Source organism: Bombina bombina, chromosome 11 (genome assembly GCF_027579735.1).
Source record: "Bombina bombina isolate aBomBom1 chromosome 11, aBomBom1.pri, whole genome shotgun sequence".
NCBI classification, from domain to species: Eukaryota; Metazoa; Chordata; class Amphibia; order Anura; family Bombinatoridae; genus Bombina; species Bombina bombina.
Window position 1 is genome coordinate 54,875,753 of NC_069509.1, and position 26,552 is coordinate 54,902,304.

The 26,552-nt window shown below is 37.2% G+C and overlaps 1 protein-coding gene across 1 annotated transcript in view; it reads left to right on the forward strand.

Annotated features, from left to right (window-relative positions):
* The first annotated feature begins 7,848 nt into the window (after nt 1-7,848).
* MTO1 (mitochondrial tRNA translation optimization 1) overlaps nt 7,849-26,552 on the forward strand; it is a 43,080-nt gene continuing 24,376 nt past the window's right edge. The window contains exons 1-7 of the mRNA XM_053694116.1: nt 7,849-7,902; nt 10,076-10,280; nt 12,670-12,869; nt 15,418-15,535; nt 17,281-17,570; nt 22,610-22,722; nt 25,413-25,603. Of these exons, the coding sequence (XP_053550091.1) occupies nt 7,870-7,902; nt 10,076-10,280; nt 12,670-12,869; nt 15,418-15,535; nt 17,281-17,570; nt 22,610-22,722; nt 25,413-25,603 (1,150 nt within the window). The 5' untranslated portion in view covers nt 7,849-7,869. The remainder of the gene's footprint in view (nt 7,903-10,075; nt 10,281-12,669; nt 12,870-15,417; nt 15,536-17,280; nt 17,571-22,609; nt 22,723-25,412; nt 25,604-26,552) is intronic.

Below are 26,552 nucleotides of genomic sequence, written 5' to 3' on the forward strand. Positions count from 1 at the left end.
GCAATAGCCTGCTACATACTATAGACGTATCTTAGGACACTAACATGTCCCACCTTTATTAGTCCACTCTCTAAGTGGTTATATGGTTTCCAGACATTATTTGGAATATTGTGTACTGGGAAACCAGGCTTTTCTAGTGTTTTTACTAGCCACTGATCAAGGCTAGTATTTTTAATCGGTCTTTTTTTTGCGCTGTTTTATATAATTTTAATTGTTTGTTAGTTGTTTTTTACCTGTTTTTTACCTGTTTCTTATCTGTGAATCTGTATGAATAAATGCACTTTTTATGCTAATTGTGATTTTAACTATTATTGGCTCAGACCCAGCCTTTTATTTGGCGCTTTGGTAACCCCTACCTTTATCTAAATTGTATATTGACTACTAGGAGTCAAATTTCCAAAGCTAGGGTCTTATTTAGGTAGGCGCTCAGTGTACCCCATTGTATAAAGAATTGATTAGAGTTCCCAAGAAAGTCACCCTTGTCTTCGGGATTAAGGAACTCTTGTCCAGATTTACCTTCCTCCCGAGAGATCTCAGGAAGGATAGTACAACGTTGGTATGAGATATTGCTGGTTGACAAGATGGCGCCTGGATTAGAATATCATCCAGATAGGGCGTCACCGCAATGCCCCGCAGTCTTAGAACCGCCAGTAGAGACCCCAGAACCTTTGTCAAAATTCTGGGAGCCGCGGCCAGTCCAAAAGGAAGGGCCACAAACTGAAAGTGTTTGTCTAGAAAAGCAAACCTCTGGAACTAATAATGATCTCTGTGGATAGGAACATGTAGATATGCAACCTTTAAATCCACTGTCATAAATTGACCCTCCTGGATCAATGGAAGAATGGGATGAATAGATTCCATCTTGAATGATGGAACTCTGAGAAACTTGTTTAGACTCTTGAGGTCTAATATAGGTCTGAAGGTTCCCTCTTTTTTGGGAACCACAAACAGATTTGAATAAAATCCCTGCCCCTGTTCCTGTACTGGAATGGGAACAATTACTCCCAGGGAGGAGAGGTCTCTTACACAATGGAAGAACGCCTCTCCTTTTAACTGAACTGCAGATAATCTTGAAAACAGAAACCTGCCTCTGGGAGAAAAACTCTTTGAACTCTGATTTGTGTCCCTGGGACACTATTTTCTATTGCCCATGGATCCTGAACATCTCAAACCCAAGCCTGAGCGAAGACGGAATACTTCCCTCTACATGATCTGGTCCCGGATCGGGGGCATGTCCTTCACGCTGTGTCTGATTCAACAGCAGACTATTTGTTTTGTTTTTTTGTTTTTCTTTAAATTCTTTAAATTCCAAAAGAATTACTTTCTTCAAGCCAGATCCCAACAAGGTCTTCCCCTTGCAAGGAATCGCTAAAAGCTTAAACTTAGAGCATACATCCGTAGAACAAGGCTCTAACCATAAGACTGTGAGCTGGAACAGAGAAACCGGAAACCTATGCTCCCAGTTTGAAAACTTGAAGGGAAGAATTCAAAATAAAGGAATTAGCCAACTCAAAAGCTTTTATCCTATCCTGGGTCTTTATACAGGGGAGATTCTGACTTAGTAGCATCAGAAAACGCATCAGACCAATATGCCGTCACACTAGTGACGGTAGCAAAATACACAGCTGGTTGCCATCATAAGCCCTGGTGTACGATCCTTTTCTAATTCTTATCCATAGGACCTTCGAACCCAACTATCCTCTAAGGGTATCGTAGTTCTCTTAGCTAGGCTGGAAACTACTCCTTCCACCCTAGTGAAAGTGTGTCCAGCCTCCTTAGCTAAGCCGACCATGGAAAACATTCTTTTGATGAAAGGGAATGCGGTTCCTTCGATTCCTTAATAACTTACTGGACGCCCTAGATAACACCGGTAGTGTCAGAGTCGCCCAGGGTAGCTAAAACCTCCTAAAGTAACAAATGGAGGTTATCAAGCTAAAAAACAGAGAAAAACAACCTCAGGATCAAATAGATATTATTCCATCTGAGCCTGAGAATTCACTATCAGATAATCCCGAAGTATCTTACTCTTTTCATTAACAGGGAAGAAACAGCTGGGATAGCAACTACTAAATCAATCACAATAAATATACCGAATATCACAAAGAAAAAAATGTGAAATAAATGTGATAACAAAAATCATAAAAGGAAAACCAAATAAAGTTCTGAATCAAGGATATGTCTGTGTCCTCTGGATGAGTTTTTCAGCTTGTTAGCATTCCTCAGTGAGATCCCATAAAAAAGGAAACAGTACACTAGGCAAAACTTGGATACAAATTTATTTTAAAATATATAAAAGCGTCACATAAGCCTTGATAACACCACAATGTAAGGGTACAAAAGCAGATATGCTGTAACAAATGCTTCAAATCGCCAAACTTGCAAAGAGGTAAATGACAAAGCATACCAGCGAAACGTACGTCGGAACTGAACTGTTCTATATTGAGTTTTATCGCGTCTCTACACTAGCCAGGACACCTGGGGGCTTAGCGCTATTGTCTTGCTACTAAAAAGGTTTTGGTTTCGGCGGTCACACTCCTGCTGATCCATTTACCTCTTTGCAAGTTTGGCGATTTGAAGCATTTGTTACAGCATATCTGCTTTTGTACCCTTACATTGTGGTGTTATCAAGGCTTATGTGACGCTTTTCTATATTTTAAAATAAATTTGTATCCAAGTTTTGCCTAGTGTACTGTTTTCCCATCAGTATAAAGTGGGAGTGCGCATATCCTTGAGCTTAGTGGAAAGCTCCAACAAATGTGAGTAGTCATTTGTTACAAAACAACTACTTCCTCAAAGTGCCATTACAGATTCACACTATGTTGCAATTTTCTGTTTCCTTTTTTATGGGATCTCACTGAGGAATGCTAACAAGCTGAAAAACTCATCCAGAGGACACAGACATATCCTTGATTCAGAACTTTATTTGGTTTTCCTTTTATGATTTTTGTTATCACATTTATTTCACTAAATCAATCACCCTGATTGAAATTAATTCCTCTAGTAATGTTTTCTACCACGTTGGAAAATCTATGATGTATGAAATACAAAGTAATTCCAAATGGAGTGTTAGAGGAAGCACAGGGCACTGCATGTGGGCCATAACACTTTGTGGGACACTATAGGAGAAATTTGTGGCATAGATTGACCATAGTCAAGAGACTCCCATAGTAGTAGAAGGTTCAGAAAAGAAACAATTTTTTTTTTTATTAGAAATTGACACAAACATTACTGTCTCTTTAAAATTAAAAAGTAACTCATTTTTGTGTGTTCTTGTTCCATCCTAAGACATAAAGGATGGATTAAACAAATAAACAGTGAACTTCCTTTAATAAAGATTAACAGATAAAACTGTTACTGTCTCTTTAAATGTAAAAATCAACTAATTTTTGTGTGTGCTTGTTCCAATCTACAACCCAAAGGATGGATTAAACAAATAAACAGTGAAATTATGTCAAATAAGATTAACAGATAAAAATGTTACTGTCTCTTTAAATTTTAAACAGTAACTTTTTATCCTTGTGTGTAGAAACTGCTTAGACTAGGACACAAACATAGAAACACCGGCAGAAACCTCAGATAAAACTTGCTGAGGCGCCCTCCAGATACTTTTACATCCTTAAAACATCAAGTACCTAGAACGACATGACAGATTGTAAACAGATCCGGAGCGCAGCTGTAGAGCTATCCGGACCCACCTAGGACAAAACACAGAGTGTTTAGCTAGCCAGGAATAAGACCTATCCCAGAAACTGCTCTATTCGATATAACAGAAGAGCAAGTGCAGGCTAAGTCGGCCCCAAGCTCCGCCCTTCGTGGGCGTGACACTCCCATCTTAGAGACTGCATAGTTAAAACTCGAGATAGAATATGCGCTGCTGAAAAAGAAAGGCGCCAAAACTAAACCCCCCCCTTCGTGGGCGTAACAATACATGCTCTCCCGGTCGCCATCATTATGTTAAAGATAGACTACCGGGAGATGTTACTGAAACCTTCTTTGAACCTGGGGGCAAATTGTAATACCAGAAAAAGGTATAAAATGTGCATATCTTATAAAGCTTATACAGATGAATTGAGAAAGCCTACAAAAATATAAAGATAATATACTAAGTTGTTTAGCCCTCACTGTTATAGGGCATATCCCTCATGGTATCCAGCTCGGTTTAAGTGCCCCCAAAAGCCACTCTCCTCAGCCCCAGTGCCTGCTATAAACATGCTGTCAGAAAATCCTCCTAATTCTATATATATGAGATATATGTCCCAGTAAAGTGCTATACTTCCTCTGTCCTAAATCCTCTGTGTGCTTCAGACCTTTACCTTGAAATTCTGCCCAACAGCAGGGCGGCTCAGCAAGTTTAGGAGGTCCTCTCCCTCCCATACCCCTGTGGAAGATGATAAAGCCTAAGTTAAGTTTGCTTGGGCTATCAGGATAAGGGCAGCATAAATGTATAGGAGGCACAGTGAGAATTATGTCCCACCAGTTCCTATTGCTCTAAAGCCACCAATAGCTCTACTGTAGAGACTGATATGGACTACAGCTACTCCCTAGAAAAAAAGCAGCAAACTCTGGCACTACTTTAAAAATAATAAACTCTTGATTGAAGAATCTAAAACTAACACCTCACTTTACCTCTTCCTATCACTAACGTAGGTAAAGAGAATGACTGGGGTGGGAGGGAAGGGAGGAGCTACTTAACAGCTCTGCTGTGGTGCTCTTTGCCTCCTCCTGCTGACCAGGAGGTAAATATCCCATAAGTAATGAAGATGATCCGTGGACTCATCGTTTTTTTTAAAAAAGAAAGTAGCTTTATTGCACAACCACATACAACAAACCTATTTTCCAGTGATCGTACACTTTTTGAATGCTTAAATATTTTAGAATACGAAGTTTAATTATGTGCAGTAAATAAATTAGTATTTGTGTTTTATTTTATTAAAATCAGTGGTGGCTCTTTGGTTACTGGTGCATCCTTTGAGGGTTCTATTACGTCCCAGCAAATAAAGGCCTTAAAGAAACACTTTTCCGGAATTTTGGCCACATTGGATCATGGTACTTGGAGTTTCAGGGAGATTGCATTCCATTTGCTGGCATCAGGGAGCCGCTATTACAATCAGGGAGACTCCATGAACTTCAGGGAGAGTTGGGATGTCTGCAAATGAGTATTTAAAATCAGTCCTAGCTTTCCTAGTTGCTGTCTTTTTTTGTAAAGAAATCCTGCTGAAATGAGATTGTTATCAATTTCTAATTTTTCTGACCGTTGTTTTCCTTTGAGTTGGGAATATGGTGTTGATCTAGTGCAGTGCAAAGCAATGAGGGCTCCACATACGATACGGTCTCTGTCGCAACTACTTAGTTTTGCCATTGAGGCATTACAGCAGCCATAGATGATACATAAACCAATGGGAGCCCCAATAAAATTTACACATTTTGATAATTGAACCTCATTTTTATACTGTGAAAATACTTATCCATGTTATATGGAGAATGAACTGCAAATAGTGTGTCACACAATCTTGTAGTGTGACTTGACAGCTCTTTATATATCTATATATATCTAAATACAGTTGGTATTGAAAAGACTCACCCCCCTTGAAAATAATCATATTTTATTGCTTTGCAGCCTGAAATAAAGAGACACAGTTTTTGTTTATCCAGTTGTAATTACTCAGTGCAACTTATAATATCCAGGTCAAAGATATAACACCAACATGTCAGGCAAAAATAAAGACAATTTAAAAACAAAATCACTGAGTTGCAAAAAGGATCACCCCTCCTAAAATTACTTGTAAACTCAATCAGGTGTAGCTAATCACCTTCTCAAAAGATCTCTGGGGTATTGTTGTAGACAGGCACAAGTCAGGAGATGGATATAATAAAATAGCAAAGGCTTTATCAATGCCTAGCCCAGTGAAGTCTATTATTAAGAAGTGGAAGGTATTTGATACAACACAGACCCTCTCTGGATCAGGACGTTGCTCCAAACTGGATGAAAGAGCCAGGAGGAAACTGGTCAGAGAGGCTACCAAAAGGCCCACAGCAACTCTGAAGTAGTTGCAGAAATTAATGACAAAGAGTGATCTTTGTGTGCATGTGAAACTGACAACAATATCACAAATTCTTCAAAAATGTGGCTTGTATGGGAGGGTTGCAAGAAAAAAAGCCACTCCTCAAGAAAGGCCACATGCAGTTACGACTGAGCTTTGCCATAACACACCTTGGAGATTCTGAGGCCACATGGAAAAAGGTGTTATCGTTAGATGAGACTAAAATTGAATTATTTGGCCTCAACACCAAACAATATATCTGGAGGAAATCCAATACAGCTCACCATCCAAATAACACCATACCTACAGTAAAGCATGGACGTGGTGATATGCTGTAATGGGGGTGTTTTTCTGCAGCAGGCACTGGAGCACTTGTCAGGATAGAAGGAATAATGGATGGGGCAAAATACCGTCAAATTCTTGAGGAAAATCTGTTGCCCTCTGCCAGGAAGTTGACAATGAGAAGAAGGTTTACCTTCCAACATGACAATGACCCAAAGCACACAGCAAAAATGACCACACAGTGATTGAAGGAGAAAAGAGTGAATGTCCTTGCATGGCCTAGTCAGAGCCCAGACTTAAACCCCATTGAATATCTGTGGCATGACTTGAAGACTGCAGTCCACAAACGGTCACCATCAAATGTAAACAGAACTGGAGCAGTTCTGCAACGAAGATTGGGCAAATATTGCACAGTCTAGATGTGCAAAGTTAGTAGAGACAAATCCCAACAGACTAAAGGCTGTAATTAAAGCAAAAGGTGGTTCAACAAAATACTGACACAAGGGGGTGATCCTTTTTCCAACTCAGTGATTCTGTTTTGAATTGTCTTTATTTATGCCTGACTTGTTGGTGTTATATCTTTCACTTAGATGTTATAAGTTGCACTGAGTAATTACAACTGGATAAACAAAAACTGTGTCTGTCTTTATTTCAGGCTGCAAAGCAACAAAATGTGATTATTTTCAATACCCATAGTGTGTGTGTGTGTGTGTGTGTATATATATATATATATATATATATATATATATATATATATATATATATATATATATAATCTATATCTATACAGTATATTAATTCAGTTTGGAGAAAATACAAGCCCTGTTTCTCTGAGATTAAAGGGACACGAAACCCAAAAAATTTATTTCAGAATTCAGATAGATTATACATTTTTATACAACTTTCCCTATTTACTTCTGTTATCATTTTTGTTTCATTCTCTTGGTATCTTTTATTGAAGAAGTAGCAATGCATTACTTGTAGCTAGCTGAACACATTTGTAAGCCAATGAAAATGGGCATAGCATTTCAGACACCAATCATCAGCGAGCTCCAAGCTCCTGAGCCTATCTAGATATGCTTTTCAACAAAGGATACCAGGTGAAGAAGCAAATTACATTATAGAAGTAAATTGTAAAGTTGTTTAAAATTGTATGGTCTATCTGAATCATTATTTTTTTTTGTGTGTTTAATGTTCCTTTTATGAGAGTAAACTGAACTATAATTTACTCCAATAAAGTGGAGCAGCCTTACAACTATGTGGTCTTTTGCTCTAAATGTTATATGAGACGCTCATTAGTTTCCATCTGCAAGAGCTGGCTTCTTTCTTTGTATATTACTACAGATATTCTACTATTATAGATACATTAATTTAAATCTCAGAACACAAAAACGGGATCATGTGTAGTCTCCAAATTGGATGAAAAAAAAAAATTATTATGATAAAAGTTTCAGTCCTCCGGTGCAGTAGAGCTTTCGCAGAGCGCCTACGCTACGATCTTTTCTTTCCGGTAACATCTATCATAGGTCACAAGGTCATCAGCAAGATGGCGGCGCCCTTGGTTGAACATGGGGGAAAGGTGGGATTGATCAGAAAGGGGTTTAATTAAAATTTATAACGTCAGAAAATAAATCAATGTTCAAACAGATTGGGGTTCGTGTTAATAGGGAAGAACAGTAAGAGAATGCAAGATTAGTGCCCAGAAAATCGGACCGTTTAGTCTTGAATAATTTATGCAATTATATTTTTCTTCTCTGGCAAATAGAGGGTTAACCTGTCAGTGCCTAGCATATGACAGGCGGCAATAAATGTGTCACAGACTTGCCAGCTTTGGGAATAGATTAATTGTGTTTCTATGGAAAGATCTATCACTTAATAAAGCTGACTTGTTTTTCCTTTGTAACTCAGTTCTTAGGTCGTTTTAACTAAATGAAATATATATGTTGGTTTCACAACTATGCACGTTAAATAATATAAACAGATAATTATTAATTATCCATTGTATTGCTTTTGACATTTAGACCATTTATACCTACCCATAGTATGCTCTGTATAAAAGACTCTATATAGTCATATCTTTTTCTAAGTTTAGGCATTACATTTCTCTAATATAGATCAGATTATTTTCTTCTTTTTGGTACATTACTTAGTAAAAAAAAAACTTACAAAAACCAGACAGCTCCATGCAGAGTATGAATAATAGAAAGAAAAAAAAGTAAATAAATACTTTTATTTTTTTAATATAAAAGGGGATCTAAATCTTTTGTGCAAGTCACTTTAAATCTTGCATTCTAACTATATTTGTTACCCTTTTTCATAAGCAAAACTGTGAATCTTTTGTGACCGCTTGTGTGCTAAGCACATCCACTGCCTATACCTGTAAATTCTTTTTTTTTTGCCAATAAGAAGCAGCGCCATCCATGGAATATAGCAGAATGCGCTCCCATGTCATAACCAATCTCTCTGTTTTTAATATAGCAGATGGTACAGATTCCTCTTCGCAGCCTGTGTCTTTAGCACTATTTTTTTTAATAAAACAAAAGAGGATTATTATTGAGTTTTGTACAAAGTAAAAAAAGGTTTAGTTTCTTTATTATTTACAAATACTGCTTTCAGTTTTTTTTGTTTTTTACTTCAGATATATGTTGATATTATTGGTTATATGTGATAAATGTCTTTATAATAAAAAAAACAACACACAACAAACATCACAATGTGCTTTGTGCATAGCTGCATTTACCAACTGAGTTCAGCTAAGGATCAGCAGTGTGTTACAGTTCTTGAGCTGAATTTAAAGGGACACTAAACTGCTGTACACAACTCAGCATGCTGCTGTTTTTTTTCCTCATTCTGTGCCTGTAGCTCTCTTCAGATATGTTCTCCTATTTTAACCCTATACAGTTACTAATTGGTTAAGCTCTGTATTTTCATATGTGGCACCACCATCTTGTAGCTGACTACTTCGGTCACAGGATGATCATTAGATTATTGCAGCCTTATGTTCTTTAAATTGTAAATTTGTTAGAAATAAGTTTTAATAAAAGGTATTTTTGACTTTTAAATACCTTAGTTTCACAAGAATGCATTAATGGTCATGCAACAGAACAACTTTATGTAACTAAAATAAGTTAAATGGAAAGTAAACACCTTGAAATTGTAATAGAAATGTTTATGCATAGAAAAAAAGCTTTGCTATATATTTACTTAGTATTTATTTTGCCCCCTTTTCCTGTAATTCAACTCTGAAAATTAAGTTTTCCAGTTTCGGAAGCTTCACAAGCCTAACCCTGCTATACATCTATCCCTAATTAGCTTTTGCAGAGATGATAAGAAAATAAATGCAAACCAACCTTGTACAAGGTGCTTACTGTTACTTTTTAAAAATAAGTCACTTCATACAAGGCTGACTTTTATGGAACTTTAAGATTTTGCCTCCCAACTAACAGGAAGCCACAAACATAGCATAAAGAACTGAAGAACTGATAACAGTAGATAATGTTTACTCACCTGATAAGTTAATAATGTAAACAAACGTATATGATATGTATTATGTTATACTAATAAAAAATATTTGAACATAAAAATAAGTCACTTCTTGAGCTTGTAAGACCTGATAGAAATATTCATACTTGTATAGGAAGACACTGACTTATCTTTGTGTGCTACATTGTATATTTCACCCCTCTCTCCAAGCCTTTACGTGGCTGCTAAGAACCAGTGCTATAGATACATCTGTGTTTGTTCTCTTGCAGTTGCTTCTCTCCCATTGTTCTCGCCGCCCCTTTTCCCGCGTAAGAATACTCAAGCGCTCTCTCTGTTCTCCTGCAAAAGCTGAGGATGATATCCAGTATCAGGTTGTGGTTGTGGGAGGCGGACATGCAGGAACTGAGGCTGCAGCTGCTGCAGCTCGAACTGGCGCCAAGACTTTGCTCATCACACACAAGGTGGACACCATAGGTAACTATTTGTAGAAATCTTTAAAAAAAAACATTACAATGAAATAGTAAATGTTCTGTTGAGTTAAAGGGACAGTAAACGCCTGTTGTTTTGCTGTAGAATAACACCAGCCAAGTCTAAACGTTTTTAAAACAAATTAAAGGGACATTAAACACTAAATTCATTTTAGAAGCATCATATTAAGGTTCTAGACATGGGTGCTGCCATATTGAAATCTAACTTTCAATGCGTTGCAGCGCTTATGTGTTTGTAAATGTGCAGCAACTCTCCTTCATATACCTGCAGTGAAACCTAGATTCCAAAATGGTGGCACCCATAATCATCGGGAGGTGCACACAATGTATTTAGTGTTTAATCTCCCTTTAACATCTTGTTTGCAGCAATTGATTTTAAATAGCAAATTTCCACCCACCATTTGTCTCATTTGGAGGAGCCAATCTGGGTGGTCTGCAACCAACAAGGCTAGTAATGGTTAAAATAGTATAAAATGCATTGTTTTGTAGTTATTATCATCTAAATCTAATTAGGGAAATATGTATCATGGTTAGCCTTGATACATCTACAGAATTATGAAAAACACAGTTTTCAGCACTGTTACATGAAAAGGGGGCAACATAAATAATGAACATACACTCACCGGCCACTTTAATTAGGAACAACTGTTCAGTTGCTTGGTAACACTATGCCAGGCAACTCTATGCATTTAGGCATTTAGATGTGGTGAAGACAACTTGCTGAAGTCCAAACCGAGCATCAGAATGGGGAAGAAAGGGGATTTAAGTGACTTTGAACGTGGCATGGTTGTTGGTGCCAGACGGGCTCATCTGAGTATTTAAAAAACTGCTTATATACTAGGATTTTCACACACAAACATCTCTAGGGTTTACAGAGAATGGTCCGAAAAAGAAAAAATATCCAGTGAGCGGCAGTTGTGTGGACGACAATGCCTTGTTAATGTCAGAGGTTAGAGGAGAATGGGCAGACTGGATAGAGATGACAGACAGGCAACAGTAACTCAACCACTCGTTACAACCAAGGTATGCAGAATACATCTCTAAATGCACAACACGTCGAACCTTGAAGCAGATGGCCTACAGCAGCAGAAGACGACACCGGGTGCCACTCCTGTCAGATAAGAACAGGAAACCGAGGCTACAATTCACACAGGCTCACCAAAATTGGACAATAGAAGATTGGATAAACGTTGCCTGGTCTGATGTCTCGATTTCAGCTGCGACATTCAGATGGTAGGGTAAACAACACGTAAACAACGCGAAAGCATGGATCCATCCTGCCTTGTATCAATGGTTCAGGCTGGTGGTGGTGGTGTAATGGTGTGGGGGATATTTTCTTGGCACACTTTGGGCCCCTTTGTACCAATTGAGCATAGTTTAAGCACCATGGCCTACCTGAGTATTGTTGCTGACCATGTCCATTCCTTTATGACTACAGTGTACCCATCTTCTGACGGCTACTTACAGCAGGATAATGCACCATGTCACAAAGCTCATATCATCTCAAACTGGTTTTTGAACATGACGATGAGTTCACTGTACTACAATGGCCTTCACAGTCACCAGATCTCAATCCAATAGAGCACCTTTGGGATGTGGTGGAACAGGAGATTTGCATCATGGATGTGCAGCCGACAAATCTGCAGCAACTGCATGATGCTATCATGTTAATATGGACCAAAATGTCTGAGGAATGTTTCCAACACCTTGTTGAATCTATGCCAGGAAGAATTAAGGCAACTCTGAAGGCAAAAGGGGTCCAATCCGGTACTAGCAAGGTGTACCTAATACAGTGGCCGGTGAGTGTGTATTGCAATGTTGTTTCATTATTTACAGCTAATCATTTTAGATACAATCTCAAGGTGTTTACTGTCCCTTCAAAACATTTTATTTTTAAACAAATTCCATTTTCTTACTTTTGTTTTTAACTCTTAAAATAAAGTCAAAATAGTGCACCAGAAACCCTCTTGCGCTTTTCTAACTAAGGATACGGCTAGTGAGCCAATCGGTCACAGGCATACTTATGTATGCTACATTCCCAAGCCTTATCCTCATCTGGAGCAGCATGTGGTGTTCTGAGAGTGCACCTTTGACTACTTCGTAGAGATTCATAAAACAAAAAAGAAGTGAATTGGTTTAAATATTAAAACTCATAAGAAGATAAAATCTCTGGCCTCATACACAGTAATTTATCTACGTTATGCATTTTAGCTTTAGCTTGTAGTAGCCCCCATAATGACCTTCGTAACCCAACTATAATTGGTTATTACAAATCCAGACAGTACTATTTTTACTTTTTTGTGCACAGAGCAAGTTGGTGTATATTCAAGATACAAAATGTTTTTGCTCACTGACTATATTTCTACGTCACCCAGGTCAGATGTCTTGTAACCCATCCTTTGGGGGCATCGGTAAAGGACATCTCATACGGGAAGTGGATGCACTGGATGGGGTTTGTGGCCGAGTATGCGACCTGTCTGGGATCCACTACAAAGTTTTAAACCGATGCAAGGGGCCTGCTGTATGGGGTCTGCGAGCTCAGGTTGATAGAACTTTATACAAGCAAAACATGCAGGTCAGTGTTAGGGAGAGATTTATATTGTACAAACTGTCACATAACATAGGATAATGTGTAAAACGTACTTACAGGCATAATGATAATGCAAAGATTAGCCTGAGAATAAAATGCAAATGTATTAGTTGTTTAAATACTGAACAAATAAGTGTAAAGTTTTAGATTCTATGAAGAAATAGCCGTCACCATGTTGAAACCTAGGTTTCCCTTTTGTAATCTCTTACACTGAGTACAATTAGGGAAAGATAAACTGTGCAAACAATGGCTGTGTGCAGTATTAAAGTAATCATTTAATATAGTTTAACCTCCCTTTACTTCTGTTATCAAAATTACTTTGTTTTCTTGGTATCCTTTGTTGAAAATCATACCTAGGAAGGCTCATGATCAACAATGTACTACTGAGAGCTAGCTGGTGGCTATGCACATATGCCCCTTGAGCTAGCTCCCAGTAGTGTGTTGCTGTTCTGGAGCTATGTGTTAACTCCTTTACAAGTGACAGAGCAGTAAGAAAATGGGACATACAAGTGCAAAAAGAAAAGGCTCTGACTATATACTTCAGACATGGCAGCACATTATCTGTAACTCAAAAAAGTTATAGTATCCCAGCAAATGTTCACATATCCAGGCACCACTCTGGGAACTTATGTCCTATACACGTGGTGTGGAGACAATTTCTAGAACATGAATCTTTTTGATTGAGGGAGCAATATAGTTACAAAAATATTCATAAAATGCCCTGTAGTGTTCTGTCTAATCTCAGTGATGCGCTTTTAAGATCACGCTGCTGAAAATAAGAAATTGCAAATAGCCTTAAAGGGACACTGAACCCAAATTATTTCTTTCGTGATTCAGATAGAGCATGCAATTTTAAGCAACTTTCTAATTTACTCCTATTATCAAATTGTCTTTGTTCTCTTGCTATCTTTATTTGAAAAAGAAGGCATCTAAGCTTTTTTATTAGTTCAGTACTCTTGACAGCACTTTTTAATTGGTGGATGGATTTATCCACCAATCAGCAAGAACAACCCAGGTTGTTTACCAAAAATGGGCCGGCATTTAAACTTACATTCTTGCATTTCAAATAAAGATACCAAGAGAATGAAGACAATTTGATAGTAGGAGTAAATTAGAAAGTTGCTTAAAATGTCATGCTCTATCTGAATCACGAAAGAAAAAAATTGGGTTCAGTGTCCCTTTAAAGGGATAGAAAAGTAAAAAATGAAATGTGCATAGGTGCATTTCAGTTAGAAATAGAAGCATTTTACCAATACACTTCCATGAGCAAAAATGCTTCTAGTAACAGTTCTTACTGGTTTTCAGCAGCATATGCACATATCCTCTGAGGGTTCATGTACCAATGTTTTAACACCACACCTGCTCAGAGAGTCAGTAGTAGCTTCTTTGACGCAAACGATGTTTTCACAGAAGCAATACGCACCACCACCAGCAATCCGAGCAGGCATGGTGTTTGAATGCTAGTGCACGGGCCTCACAGCATATGTGCGTATGCTGCTGAAAACAGTAATAACTTTTACTAGAAGCATTTTTACTAGTAGAAAAATATTGCAAAAAGGTTTCTATTGAAAATTGAAATGTACCCATGTATATTTCAATGTTCGCCTTTCTATCCATTTAAATTGTCATGTAGCCACCAATCACCAGCTAGCTCACATTAGGACACTGGTGTTCCTGAGCCTATCTAGGTATGCTTTTAAAGAGACAGTCAACACCAAAATTGTTATTGTTTAAAAAGCTAGATAATGCCTTTACTACCATTCCCCAGTTTTGCACAACCGACAGCCTCTTATCACATGCTTTTTTATTAGCTTTTCACAACAGGGGAGTGCTAGTTCATGTGGGCCATATAGATAACATTGTGCCCTCTCCCGTGGAGTTGTGCAGGACACATCACACTAATTGGCTAAAACTGAAAGTCATTAGATAATAAATAAATAGTCATGTGATCAGGGGGCTGTCAGAAGAGGCTTAGATACAAGGGAATCACAGAGGTAAAAAGTGTATTATTATAACTGTGTTGGTTATGCAGAACTGGTGAATGGGTAATTAAGGGATTATCTATCTTTTTAAACAATATAAATATTGGGCTGTCCCTTTAAACAAATGATTTCAAGAGTACAAAGTTTGTTTGTATAATAGAAGTAAACTGAAAGGTCTATTAAAATAGTTTTATTAAAAATGATCTATCTAAGCCATAAATGTTTCATTTTGACTTTTATGTTTTTTTTAAAACTCGTTATTTGGATTCAGGTACTTTTTTTAAATAAAATACTTTAACTGCTGATGTACACTATGCATAAATAATATAAATGTCTATAATGTTTATTTATTTTGCTTAAGTTAACAACTGGGATGTGATCTAGCCTTTCACATGTTTGTATACGTAAAAAGAATGGTTCAGTGTATCTCCAGCTATATGTGCTCTGTCCTGCCCATTCAAAAATAAACAGCTTTATTGTTAAATGATTTTGTATCTTCTTATTGATCACCAGGAGCAAAGCTAAAATAATCACTAGATGTTTCTCTACAGAAGGAGATATTGAACACACCACAGCTTACTGTAAGGGAAGGCTCAGTGGAAGATCTGATATTGAAACCTGCTGATCCCCACCACCCTGGGAAATGTCAGGTCAGCGGGGTTGTCTTAGGTATGTGTTGTAGAATATTATTATTAAACCTATTGAGGTATTTACGTAATTCCCAGTGTAATATGAATGCTTTGGCATCTATTGTAAATCAAAGTGTACCAAACCTTTCTTATTGCTGATTATAGGTCAGATCATCCTGGAGAATCACTGGTTAAAAGCCATAGGGACATTATAAGTATTTTTTTTAAATATGAATTAAAAGTTGTTAAAGTTTAAACTGAGACTAATATAGCAGTATCAGAAGTCTAATTCTTTCTAATGCAGGACCTTTTAGCCAGGAAGCACATTTCAGCCAATGAGCATTAGCAGGTAGTGCCAATCAGCCAATGAGCATTAGCAGGTAGTGCCAATCAGCCAATGAGCATTAGCAGGTAGTGCCAATCAGCCAATGAGCATTAGCAGGTAGTGCCAATGAGCATTAGCAGGAAATACATATCGGCCAGTGAGCATTAGCAGGAAGTACATATTGGCCAGTGAGCATTAGCAGGAAGTACATATCGGCCAGTGAGCATTAGCAGGAAGTACATATTGGCCAGTGAGCATTAGCAGGAAGTACATATTGGCCAGTGAGCATTAGCAGGAAGTACATATTGGCCAGTGAGCATTAGCAGGAAGTACATATCGGCCAGTGAGCATTAGCAGGAAGTACATATCGGCCAGTGAGCATTAGCAGTACCAATCGGTCAATGAACATTAGCAGGAAGTACCTATCAGCCAGTGAGCATTAGCAGGAAGTACCTATCAGCCAGTGAGCATTAGCGGGAAGTACCTATCAGCCAATGAGCATTAGCAGGAAGTACCTATCAGCCAATGAGCATTAGCAGGAAGTACCTATCAGCCAATGAGCATTAGCAGGAAGTACCATTCAGCCAATGAGCATTAGCAGGAAGTACCTATCAGCCAATGAGCATTAGCAGGAAGTACCTATCAGCCAATGAGCATTAGCAGGAAGTACCTATCAGCCAATGAGCATTAGCAGGAAGTACCTATCAGCCAATGAGCATTAGCAGGAAGTACCTATCAGCCAATGAGCATTAGCAGGAAGTACCTATCAGCCAGTGAGCATTGGCAGGAAGTACATATCAGACAGTGAGCATTGGCAGGAAGTACCATTCAGCCAGTGAGCATTAGCAGGAAGTACATATCAGGCAGTGAGCATTGGCAGGAAGTACATATCAGCCAATGAGCATTAGCAAGAAGTACCTATCAGCCAATGAGCATTATCAGGAAGCATTAGCAAGTAGTACCTATCAGCCAGTGATCATTAGTAGGAAGTACCTATCAGCCAATGAGCATTAGCATAAAGTACATATCAGCCATTGAGCATTAGCAGAAAGTAACAATACAAAACATAAAAATGCAAAAAGAAAATGCTTTAATGTGTGAAGCATGTTGTTATTGCACTATTGCCTGCATACAATGATCTGCTTAACCTCTACAATGGGGTTAAACACATAGTTAAAGCTAATTCCTGACCAGCAGTGCACTACTGGGAGCTAGCCAAGTCAGCCAGTGACGAGGCATATGTGTGTTTCCACCAAACAGCAGCTAGCTCCAACTAGGGCATTGCTGCTTTTAAGCCTGTCTATGTATGCATTCCAACAAAGAAGAGCAAGAGAACAAAGTAAATCAGATAACTGAAGTAAATTGTAAAAGTCTCTTAAAACTATATGCTCTATCTGAATCCTGAAAGTTTAATTTTGACTTATTTGGCAGAGTAAGTGATGTGACATTTTCTCTTTTAGAGGATGGGAGCAGAGTAATAGCAGACAGTGTTGTGTTGACAAATGGCACCTTCCTCCGTGGGATAGTGAGGATCGGAACGGAGGAAGTCCCTGCTGGGCGCTGGGGGGAGCAGCCTGCAGTGGGCCTTGCACAGACACTGGAAGGATTGGGCTTCGCGGTTGGGAGGCTGAAGACTGGGACACCTCCTCGCATTGCTAAGGACTCAGTAGACTTTAGTGTGCTCGTGAGATCAGAGGCTGATAACCCTCCGGTGCCGTTCAGCTTCATGAGTGACCGTGTCTGGATCAAGGTACAAGAGACATTTCAGTGAGAAATAGGGCAAGGGACAGTGATACTTTATGTGACAGATAAATAAATACATTGATATCAGAACTGTTAAATATGAATGTAAAGAGGATCGACAGATAACTAACTTGAGAATTAGAGAGATCATCAGAAGCTTTGTATGCGTCACAGTAAATATATATTATTAAACAGTTATAGGGACATGAAACCCAACAACTTTCCAATTTACTTTTATTATCTTATTTGCTTCATTCTCTTGGTATCATTTGTTGAAGGAGCAGTAATATCCTACCGGGAGCTAGGTTTAAGCCAATTACAAGAGACATGTAGAAATAGGAATAAATTGGAATGTTATTTAAAATTGCATGCTCTGTCTGAATCATGAAACACACACACAATTGGGTTTCATGTCCCTTTAAAGGGATAGAAAGGATAAAAGTATCTGCATGGGTGCATTTCAAATTCTATTAGCAGAAATGCTTCTAGTAAACGAATTTCAGCAGCATATGCACATAGGCTATAATGGTTATAATGGTTCACCAGTATTCAAACTCAGAGAGATAAATGACAACACAAGAGCGCCAATGGCCTAGTAAGTCACCACTTGGGATAAAAAGTAGAGTCAAAATTAACTCGCATAGGAAGTGCACCAATTAGTGCTAACAGCGCAGAATGGAACTTTGCAGTTGCCCAGCTAACTGAATCAAATGAATAAAGGATCTTGATTGGTCACGGGCAGTAGACTTGAAATGAATTTATGGTTTATTCAAAACTGCACCTCCAGGTGCAATAATAGCATTTTAATCTATTTTACCCATTGTTGAAAAACATGATTCATAGTAACTCCTTTATCAGAGAGGTACTGAATTTCTCCTTATGCTTGTCAGACACCTTTCAGCTTTTCCTCAAGCCTTTCTTAAGATGTTACTATTGCAGGACTGATGTCCAGATTATATGTTGCGTTCTTAAAGGAATATATGTAGAACATTTTTTTATATTAATTCAGTTAACAAATACATAATAGAATGAACACATAATCAAACACAATACCTTATTAGAAAATGTATAAAACGTTTTACAAAAGTTGGAATTTTTTTTTATAAAAAAATAAATGCTACAATCCTGAACGCAATTAATAATTTATCTTCAGGGGAAAGCCCAGGCCCAGATTGGTTTTCTAATAAATATTCTAAAGCAATCAAATGTCTTTTAGCTCAACACCTCTTAGCTCTATTGGTAATTTTGCCCAGGAATTACTAGAAGCACACATATCTGTTATACCCAAACCGGGTAAACGTGATTCAATATTGAGCAACTTTAGGGCCGATCGCTCATCTTAATACAGACCTAAAGATCTACACAAAAATTTTAGCCATTAGCTTCAACTTAGTTTTATCTAATATTATCCATGTAGATCAGGTGGGTTTTGTCTCTGGCGGAGAGGCCATTGGCGATACTATTCGCACTTTACAACTATTTGACTTCACAAAATATTCCAATCTAGATATGGAGACCTTATCAACTGATGCAGAAAAGGTGTTTGATCGCCTAAATTGAGACTTTCTATTCACCACTTTACAAAAAATAGGGCTAGGGAAAACCATGATTAATAGATTACATAGTATATACCGTAATCCTATAGTAAAAGTAAGAATCGATGGGCTCTTATTTGATAGAATGGAAATCCACAACAGGACAAGGCAGGGATGCCCATTTTTCCCATTACTATTTATCCTTAGTATGGAAGTATTAGCTACCAGAATCCAAAACAATCCCCGCATATCAGGAATACAAATAGGTCGCAAAAAAACTAACATTTTACTCTATGCCGATGATGTGCTCCTTACATTATCCTTGCCCGAATCCTCGTTGTCGGAGGTAATAAAATAATTTGATGCTTTTGTCAACAATCAAAATCAGAAATACTTAAAGGGCCACTAAACCCAAAATCTTTCTTTCATGATTCAGATAGAACATACAAATGTAAACAACATTACAATTTATTTCTATTATTTATTTTGCTTCATTTTTGAGATATCCTTATTTGAAGAAAAAGCAATGCACATGGGTGAGCCAATCACATGAGACTTCTATGTGCAGCAACCAATCAGCAGCTACTGAGCATATCTAGATATGCTTTTCAGCAAAGAATATCAAGAGAATAAAACAAATTAGATAATAGAAGTAAATTAGAAAGATGTTTAAAAATGCATTCTCTTTCTAAATCAAGAAAGAAAAAATGTGGGTATCATGGCCTTTTAATATAACACTAAGGCCCCATAAGTTTGCTTCTCTTTTAGAGATTTGCCCCTGTAGACCCCAACTAAAAGACCTAAAATATTTAAGCATTTATTTAACCTCAAAGTGCCAACTGCTACATCAAAATAATTATAACAGACTAGTGGAAAGTGTACAAAAAGATCTTAATAACTGGAAAGATCGCCCTGTTTCTTGGTGGGGTAGACTAAAAACACTAAAAATTAATATATTAAATTATTAAATTATGTTATGCAAGCATTACCAATTGCCTTGTCAGCCTCCTTCATAAGCAGATTACAACATATACTTCATGTTTATGTTTGGGAAAACCAAACCTAGGATCAACAGAGCAACCATGTTCCGACATATTAGAGAGTGTGGATTGGGACTTCCCAATATCGACCATTATTCTAAAGCTACGTGCTTGCAAAAGATATTTGATTGGCATAGAAATGTGACACTAAAATCTTGGATATCAATAGACTTGCACATCCTACGTTCTCCATCTCCAGGAGCCCTTTGCTGGATTCCTAAAAACAATAGACCTCCATGGTTATGCAATTTTTCACTTTAACAACATGTATTTTATCTCTGGGATGGACTGCTGCAAATAGGTAACAAAATTTCCACTCTGAGACTCACTTTGACCCCAATTACAAGAAAATCAGAACTGTGGTTTTGGGCAAAAATGTAAAAAAAATTGTGAACTTGGGTATTCTACTCCTATCACCAAATTACTCACTGGTGACAAACTTAAAACAGAAATGAACTTTATAATGATTAGGGGGAACATATAGTAATTGGCTTAAATATAGCCAACTTTCAACATTATTTGTCTGCAAACCCTAACCGTGATCTTTTTACTAGACCCCTTACCTCATTTGAACAGATGTTTCTCCTAGATACACCTATGCATAATACTCTAGCTTGGGCCCACAGAACATTATGGACTCCATTGAACAATCCCTTTCCCCATAAACAGAAAGATGGCACTGGGAACTGGGTTGAGAACTTTGCGTTTCTGAGGGGAAAATCATTTTTGAGAATAATAGAAAGTCATTTACATCCGCCAGGTTTTTAGAACTTAACTACAAATTAATAACAAGATGGTACCTTACCCCTTTACAAATGAACAATATATATTAATTAATAATATATATTAATTAATATTCCCTAACAGTTCAGGAATGTGCTGAGAGACTGTGGTAGTCAGGGTAATATGACCCACATGTGGTGGGATTGTATTAAATTACAATATTTTTGGACTTAAGTGAAGAAGTTCATTAACGCTTTACTGGGGCCGAACTCAGAAATAAGTCTGAACTCCTCAATAGCATTTTTAAGTCTGCTAACGAAGTGTTCGTGTAAACTACGCCTTAAAATCATACAACTCTCCTCAAATGCAGCAAAATCATTAATTACCTGACGTTTGAAATCACAGGTTATCCCTAATATCTCCATGTGGTCCACACAAATAGAGGACAGCCTACTATTGGGAGAATATACTTACTATAGACCACTGGCTTTCAAACCTGTGCTCAGACCTCCCTAACAGGCCACATTGTGAGGATATCTGAAAAAGAGCGCAGGTGAAATAATCAGATGATTTGTAAGCATGGTTATTAAACTGCTCTCATCCAAGGTAATCCTGAAAACCTGGCCTGTTGGGGAGGTCTGAGGACAGGATAAAAAAACAGTGCTACAAACTCAGTAATCTAGACATTTATTATAATATCAAATTTTATTGGGACTCTGACCCTTCTTAAATTGAACTTAGGCCCTGAGTTTGAATCCTATAAGGCCTTTCTTACGGTCTCCAAGAGATCCCCCCCCCCTTCTCTTCATCCTTTTTTTTTTCTTTTATGATTTAGATACAACATACAATTTTAAACAACTTTCCAATTTGCTTCTATTATCAAATTTTCCTTTTTTTCTAATCCTTTGTTGAAAAGCAGGAAGGAACTTTTTTTTTAAATATTGTATTCTCTATCTGAATTATGAAAGAAAAAAATTAGGTTTAATATCCCTTTAACTCTTGCAAAGTGGTTAAACACATAGTTAAAGTCAGCTCCAGAGCAGCAATGCACTACTGGGACTTAGTTGAACACATCTGGTGAGCCAATAACAAGAGGCATATATGTGCAGCCACCAATCAGCAGCTAACTGCCAGTAGTGCATTACTGCTCCTGGGCCTACCTAATTATGCTTTTCAACAAATGATACTAAATGAACAAAGTCAGTTTCATAAAAAAAAAAGTTAAATAAAAAAGTCTCTTGAAATTGCATGCTCTATCTACATCATGAAACTTTAATTTTGACTTTCATGTCCCTTTAAATATATTTAAGAAATGTACGTTCATTATTTATTTTGCTTATATTGTGGCTTTTTCCTGTTCCCGCCTGAGAGACTGGAGATGATCCTGCAGGATCCAGAACCTCAAACATGCAACATGCTACTCAGTGATTGCTTGATCAATGCAGGACCTCATTTTTATCTGTCCTATTACTAACCACAACAGAGGAGATAAGATAAAGAACACAAAAGCCTTTTTCATGGGTTTATTTCCGGACTACAAAATGACAGCTTAGAATGCTTATAAAACATTTATTTTGTGCACTTATCATTTGGAATTAGAGGTGCATTTTCTGATACACAATGGGCAGATTTAGGGATTTAATGCTGTCAGATCCAAAAGAATGTGATGGTTAAGGTTCAAGGGCTTTCAATAAGGATGATCATTCATTTCATGTAAATTACGATGAGTCTTTATTTTCTTCTCACAGCCAGAGCTGCAGCTGCCGTGCTACCTAACGAATACAACACCTGGTGTGGAGCAAATAATCAGACAGAATCTGCATTTGAGCAATCATGTGAAGGAGACCAGTGCTGGCCCTAGGTAAAAAGCTTAACACTTTGGGTTCTGCTGAATGTAAAGATCAATTAAGGGACCAGTAAATACAGCAGATTTGCATAAACAATAAATACATGATAAAAAGACAATGCAATAGCACTAAGGGCTAAATTTACCAAGCCCCTACGGCAGCAAGTTCTCGCAAGAACTTGCTCGCCGTGATTTATCAAGCAGCGGTCACCAGACCACTGCTTTCCTAAGCTATTCGCCACCTCTAAACTGGCGAAATTCAATCTCCTCGGTCGAGTACATTCTTGCACATGCTCAGTAGGAGCTGGGGACTCAGTGTAAATATAAAAAGACTGTGCACATTTTGTTAATGGAATTAAATTGGAAAGTTGTTAGAAATTGCTGCTGTATCTGAATCATGAAATTTTGACGTTAGTGTTCCTTTAAATTTGCGTTATTTGTAGCATTCACCTGAAAGCGATAAATGCAATGTTTCCTTTAACAGAAATTGAACTAATGAATTTATGAAAACACATTTCGTTGACTCATTCATGCGGTTAAAACTGTCACTCCAAAGGCGGGAAAGGATTTTCTGCAGGCGGGAGAAGCTTTGAAAGTTTAAAAGTTACACTGTTCAATAATGATTTAACAATATTCTTGTCAGACGATCGATTCTGATTTAAAGGGACAGTCAACATCAGAATTTTTGTTGTTTAAAAAGAGAGATTATCCCTTTTTCTTTTTTTACCATTCCCCAGTTTTGCATAACCAACACTGTTATATTAATATACTTTTTACCTCTGTGATTACCTTGTATCTAGGCCTCTTCTGACAGCCCCCTGATCACATGACTTTTTATTTATTATCTATTGACTTGCATTTTATCCAGTTAGTGCAGTGTCTGCCACAATCCACAGGCATGATCACGTTATCTATATGGCTCACATGAACTAGCTGCCCTCTGTTATGAAAAGCAAATAAAAAATCATGTGATAAGAGGCGGCCTTCAAGGGCTTAGAAATTATCATATGAGCCTTCCTAGGTTTAGCTTTCAACTAAGAATACCAAGAGAACAAAGCAAAATTAGTTATAAAAGTAAATCGGAAAGTTGTTTAAAATTACATGCCCTATTTGAAACATGAAAGTTTTTTTTGGACTTGACTGTCCCTTTAAGCAATAAGTATGTAAGCTTCATTTTTGTTCTTGGCCACTCAAGACTCCATTTAAAGAAAAGAAAGGAAACAATATACAGAGTGCTTCTGTTTCATGATTGTGCGTGTATATATATAATTGAAAGTAGCAGGTGTTCCAGCACTCCGACTTTGGTCAGTAGTTCCGAACCTGGGTGCATTCCTCAAAACAATATGTAGAACTGTATAGGAAGAGGAAGGGCACTCTCAGGGTTTGTGAAAATTTGCGTATCAGCAAAAAATTATTTATTCATTGTTCTTAATCACAATGTTGATAAGTCGACGTTTCGGCTTTCTCAGAAGCCTTCATCAAGACAAGTAAAAACTCAAAAATGGCTAAAAGCCGTGCTCACCAAGACCGGGAATTTCCGTTTTTGAGTTTTTACTTGTCTTGATGAAGGCTTCTGCGAAAGCCGAAACGTCGACTTATCAACATTGTGATTAAGAACAATGAATAAATAATTTTTTGCTGATACGCAAATTTTCACAAACCCAGAGAGTTCCCTTCATCTTCCTATACAGTTCTATATATACATATACATTGTGTACATATACATGTTTCTTTATCTTATCTGTCCATTAACCAATCACCAGCACTTGGAGAGAACAATGGAAAATCAACATTTTATTTCCTTATCTCTGCTATATCCCACTGGGAGTATAATTTCTTCTGCTGGCTGTGTTTACAAAGCTTATCTATAGCTTGGACATGCGGCCACAAACTTTCAGAAAAGGTGCCAATATAAGGGTAAAGGAGCTACTTGTTAACAATTTAATACACTCCAGCAGGTAAAGTGGATCATTGGGAACAAATTAAAGGGGAGAACATTTTTGAGTAAACTGTCCCTTTAATATTACTGTGTTGGTTATGCAAAACTGGGGAATGAGTAATAAAGGGATTAACTATCTTTTAAAACAATAACAATTCAATGGTAGACTGTCCCTTTAATTTTGACTTAAAGGGACACTAAATCCAATTTTTTTCTTTCATGATTCAGAGAAAGAATACAATTTTATACAACTTTTCAATTTACTTCTATTATCTAATTTGCTTCATTTTTTAGATATCCTTTGTTGAAGAAAGAGCACTGAACATGGGAGAGCCAATCACACAAGGCATCTATATGCAGCAACCAATCAGTAGCTACTGAGCCTATCTAGATATACTTTTCAGCTAAGAATATCAAAAGAATAAAGCAAATTAGATAATAGAAGTAAATTAGAAAGTTGTTTATAACTGCATGCTCTTTCTAAATCATGAAAGAAAAAAATTGGGTTTCATGTCCCTTTAAGTTGCTGTTCCTCTGTCCTGAAGACGTTCCCCATAGGAAATCAAGGGCAAACAGTTTTTTGTTAACATTAAATTCCAAACAATCCCATAAACGCATTTTGGACAAAATAAATAATTTTTTGTGAAGAATAATTGGTCCAAACCATTTTTTTATGTCTGTATTTATTTAGCAAAAAACCAAAACATATCTACTATATTAATGACCAGGATCCTAAGTACACTGTGGTGATTATGTGGTTCTTTAGGTACTGCCCTTCTATCGAATCCAAGATTTTGCGATTCCCAGGCAGGAGTCATCAGGTCTGGCTGGAACCGGAGGGCCTTGATTCAGATGTCATCTATCCCCAGGGTCTCTCGGTAACGCTGCCAGCTGAAGCCCAAGTGAGGCTTCTGCAGGAGATCCCGGGACTGGAGAGAGTGCGCATGCTTAGGCCAGGTCTGTACATTATAGCTGGGACCATGTTGTAGGCTCTGTAGATTCACCTTTTTATTTATTTATTCATTTCATTTGGCATTTCAGGAAACATTGTTCTATAAAAAAAAAATAGTATAAAATAGCAGTGTTTCATAAATTAATTAATCCATTTTAAAATAAAGCAATAAGTCTTTGTTTTAGTGTTTGACTTTTTTTGTTATTATATATACTTTTTTCCCTCCCACTTTTTATTAAATTATTAAATATATTAGATTTCCTGTTGTACTTTGAGATACATATATTAGAAAATGAGGATTATATTGTTGTTTAAATACATACACAGTTTATAAGCCCTCTATAAAAATAAAAATGAATTCTGAAATTACAGCTTAAAGGGACATGAAAGCCAAAAATTATCTTTCATGATTCAGATAGGTCATACAATTTTAAACAGCTTTCCAATTTACTTTATTTTTATCTAATTTGCTTCGTCCTCTTAGTATCCTTATTTGAAAAAAGAATATCTAGGTAGGCACAAGAGCTGAGAGCTAGCTGCTGATTGGTGGCTGCCTCTTGTCACTGGCTTACCGGTATTTTCAGCTAGCTCCCAATAGTGCATTGCTGCTCCTTCAATAAAGGATACCAGGAAAATAAAGCTAAATTGATAATAGAAGTACATTTAAAAGTTGTTTAACATTGTATTTTGTATCTGAATCATTAAAGAAAAAAAAAAAGGGTTTTGTGTCCCCCGACTTGCAATGATCAGTGAAGTGGGACAATATCTCTCCATAAACAGCCAAGTATCCTGATAGCATTTCTTGCTGCGTTACTGTATTGTTTACCTACTTTTAAATCATCTGAAATAATAAACCCAAGTGTATTTTTCATGCTTATTCAAACATTTTATTTCGGTCTCCTCTAAATAACTTTATCGTTTGGTTTCTGGAGTGATTTCTGTTTAGTACATCAG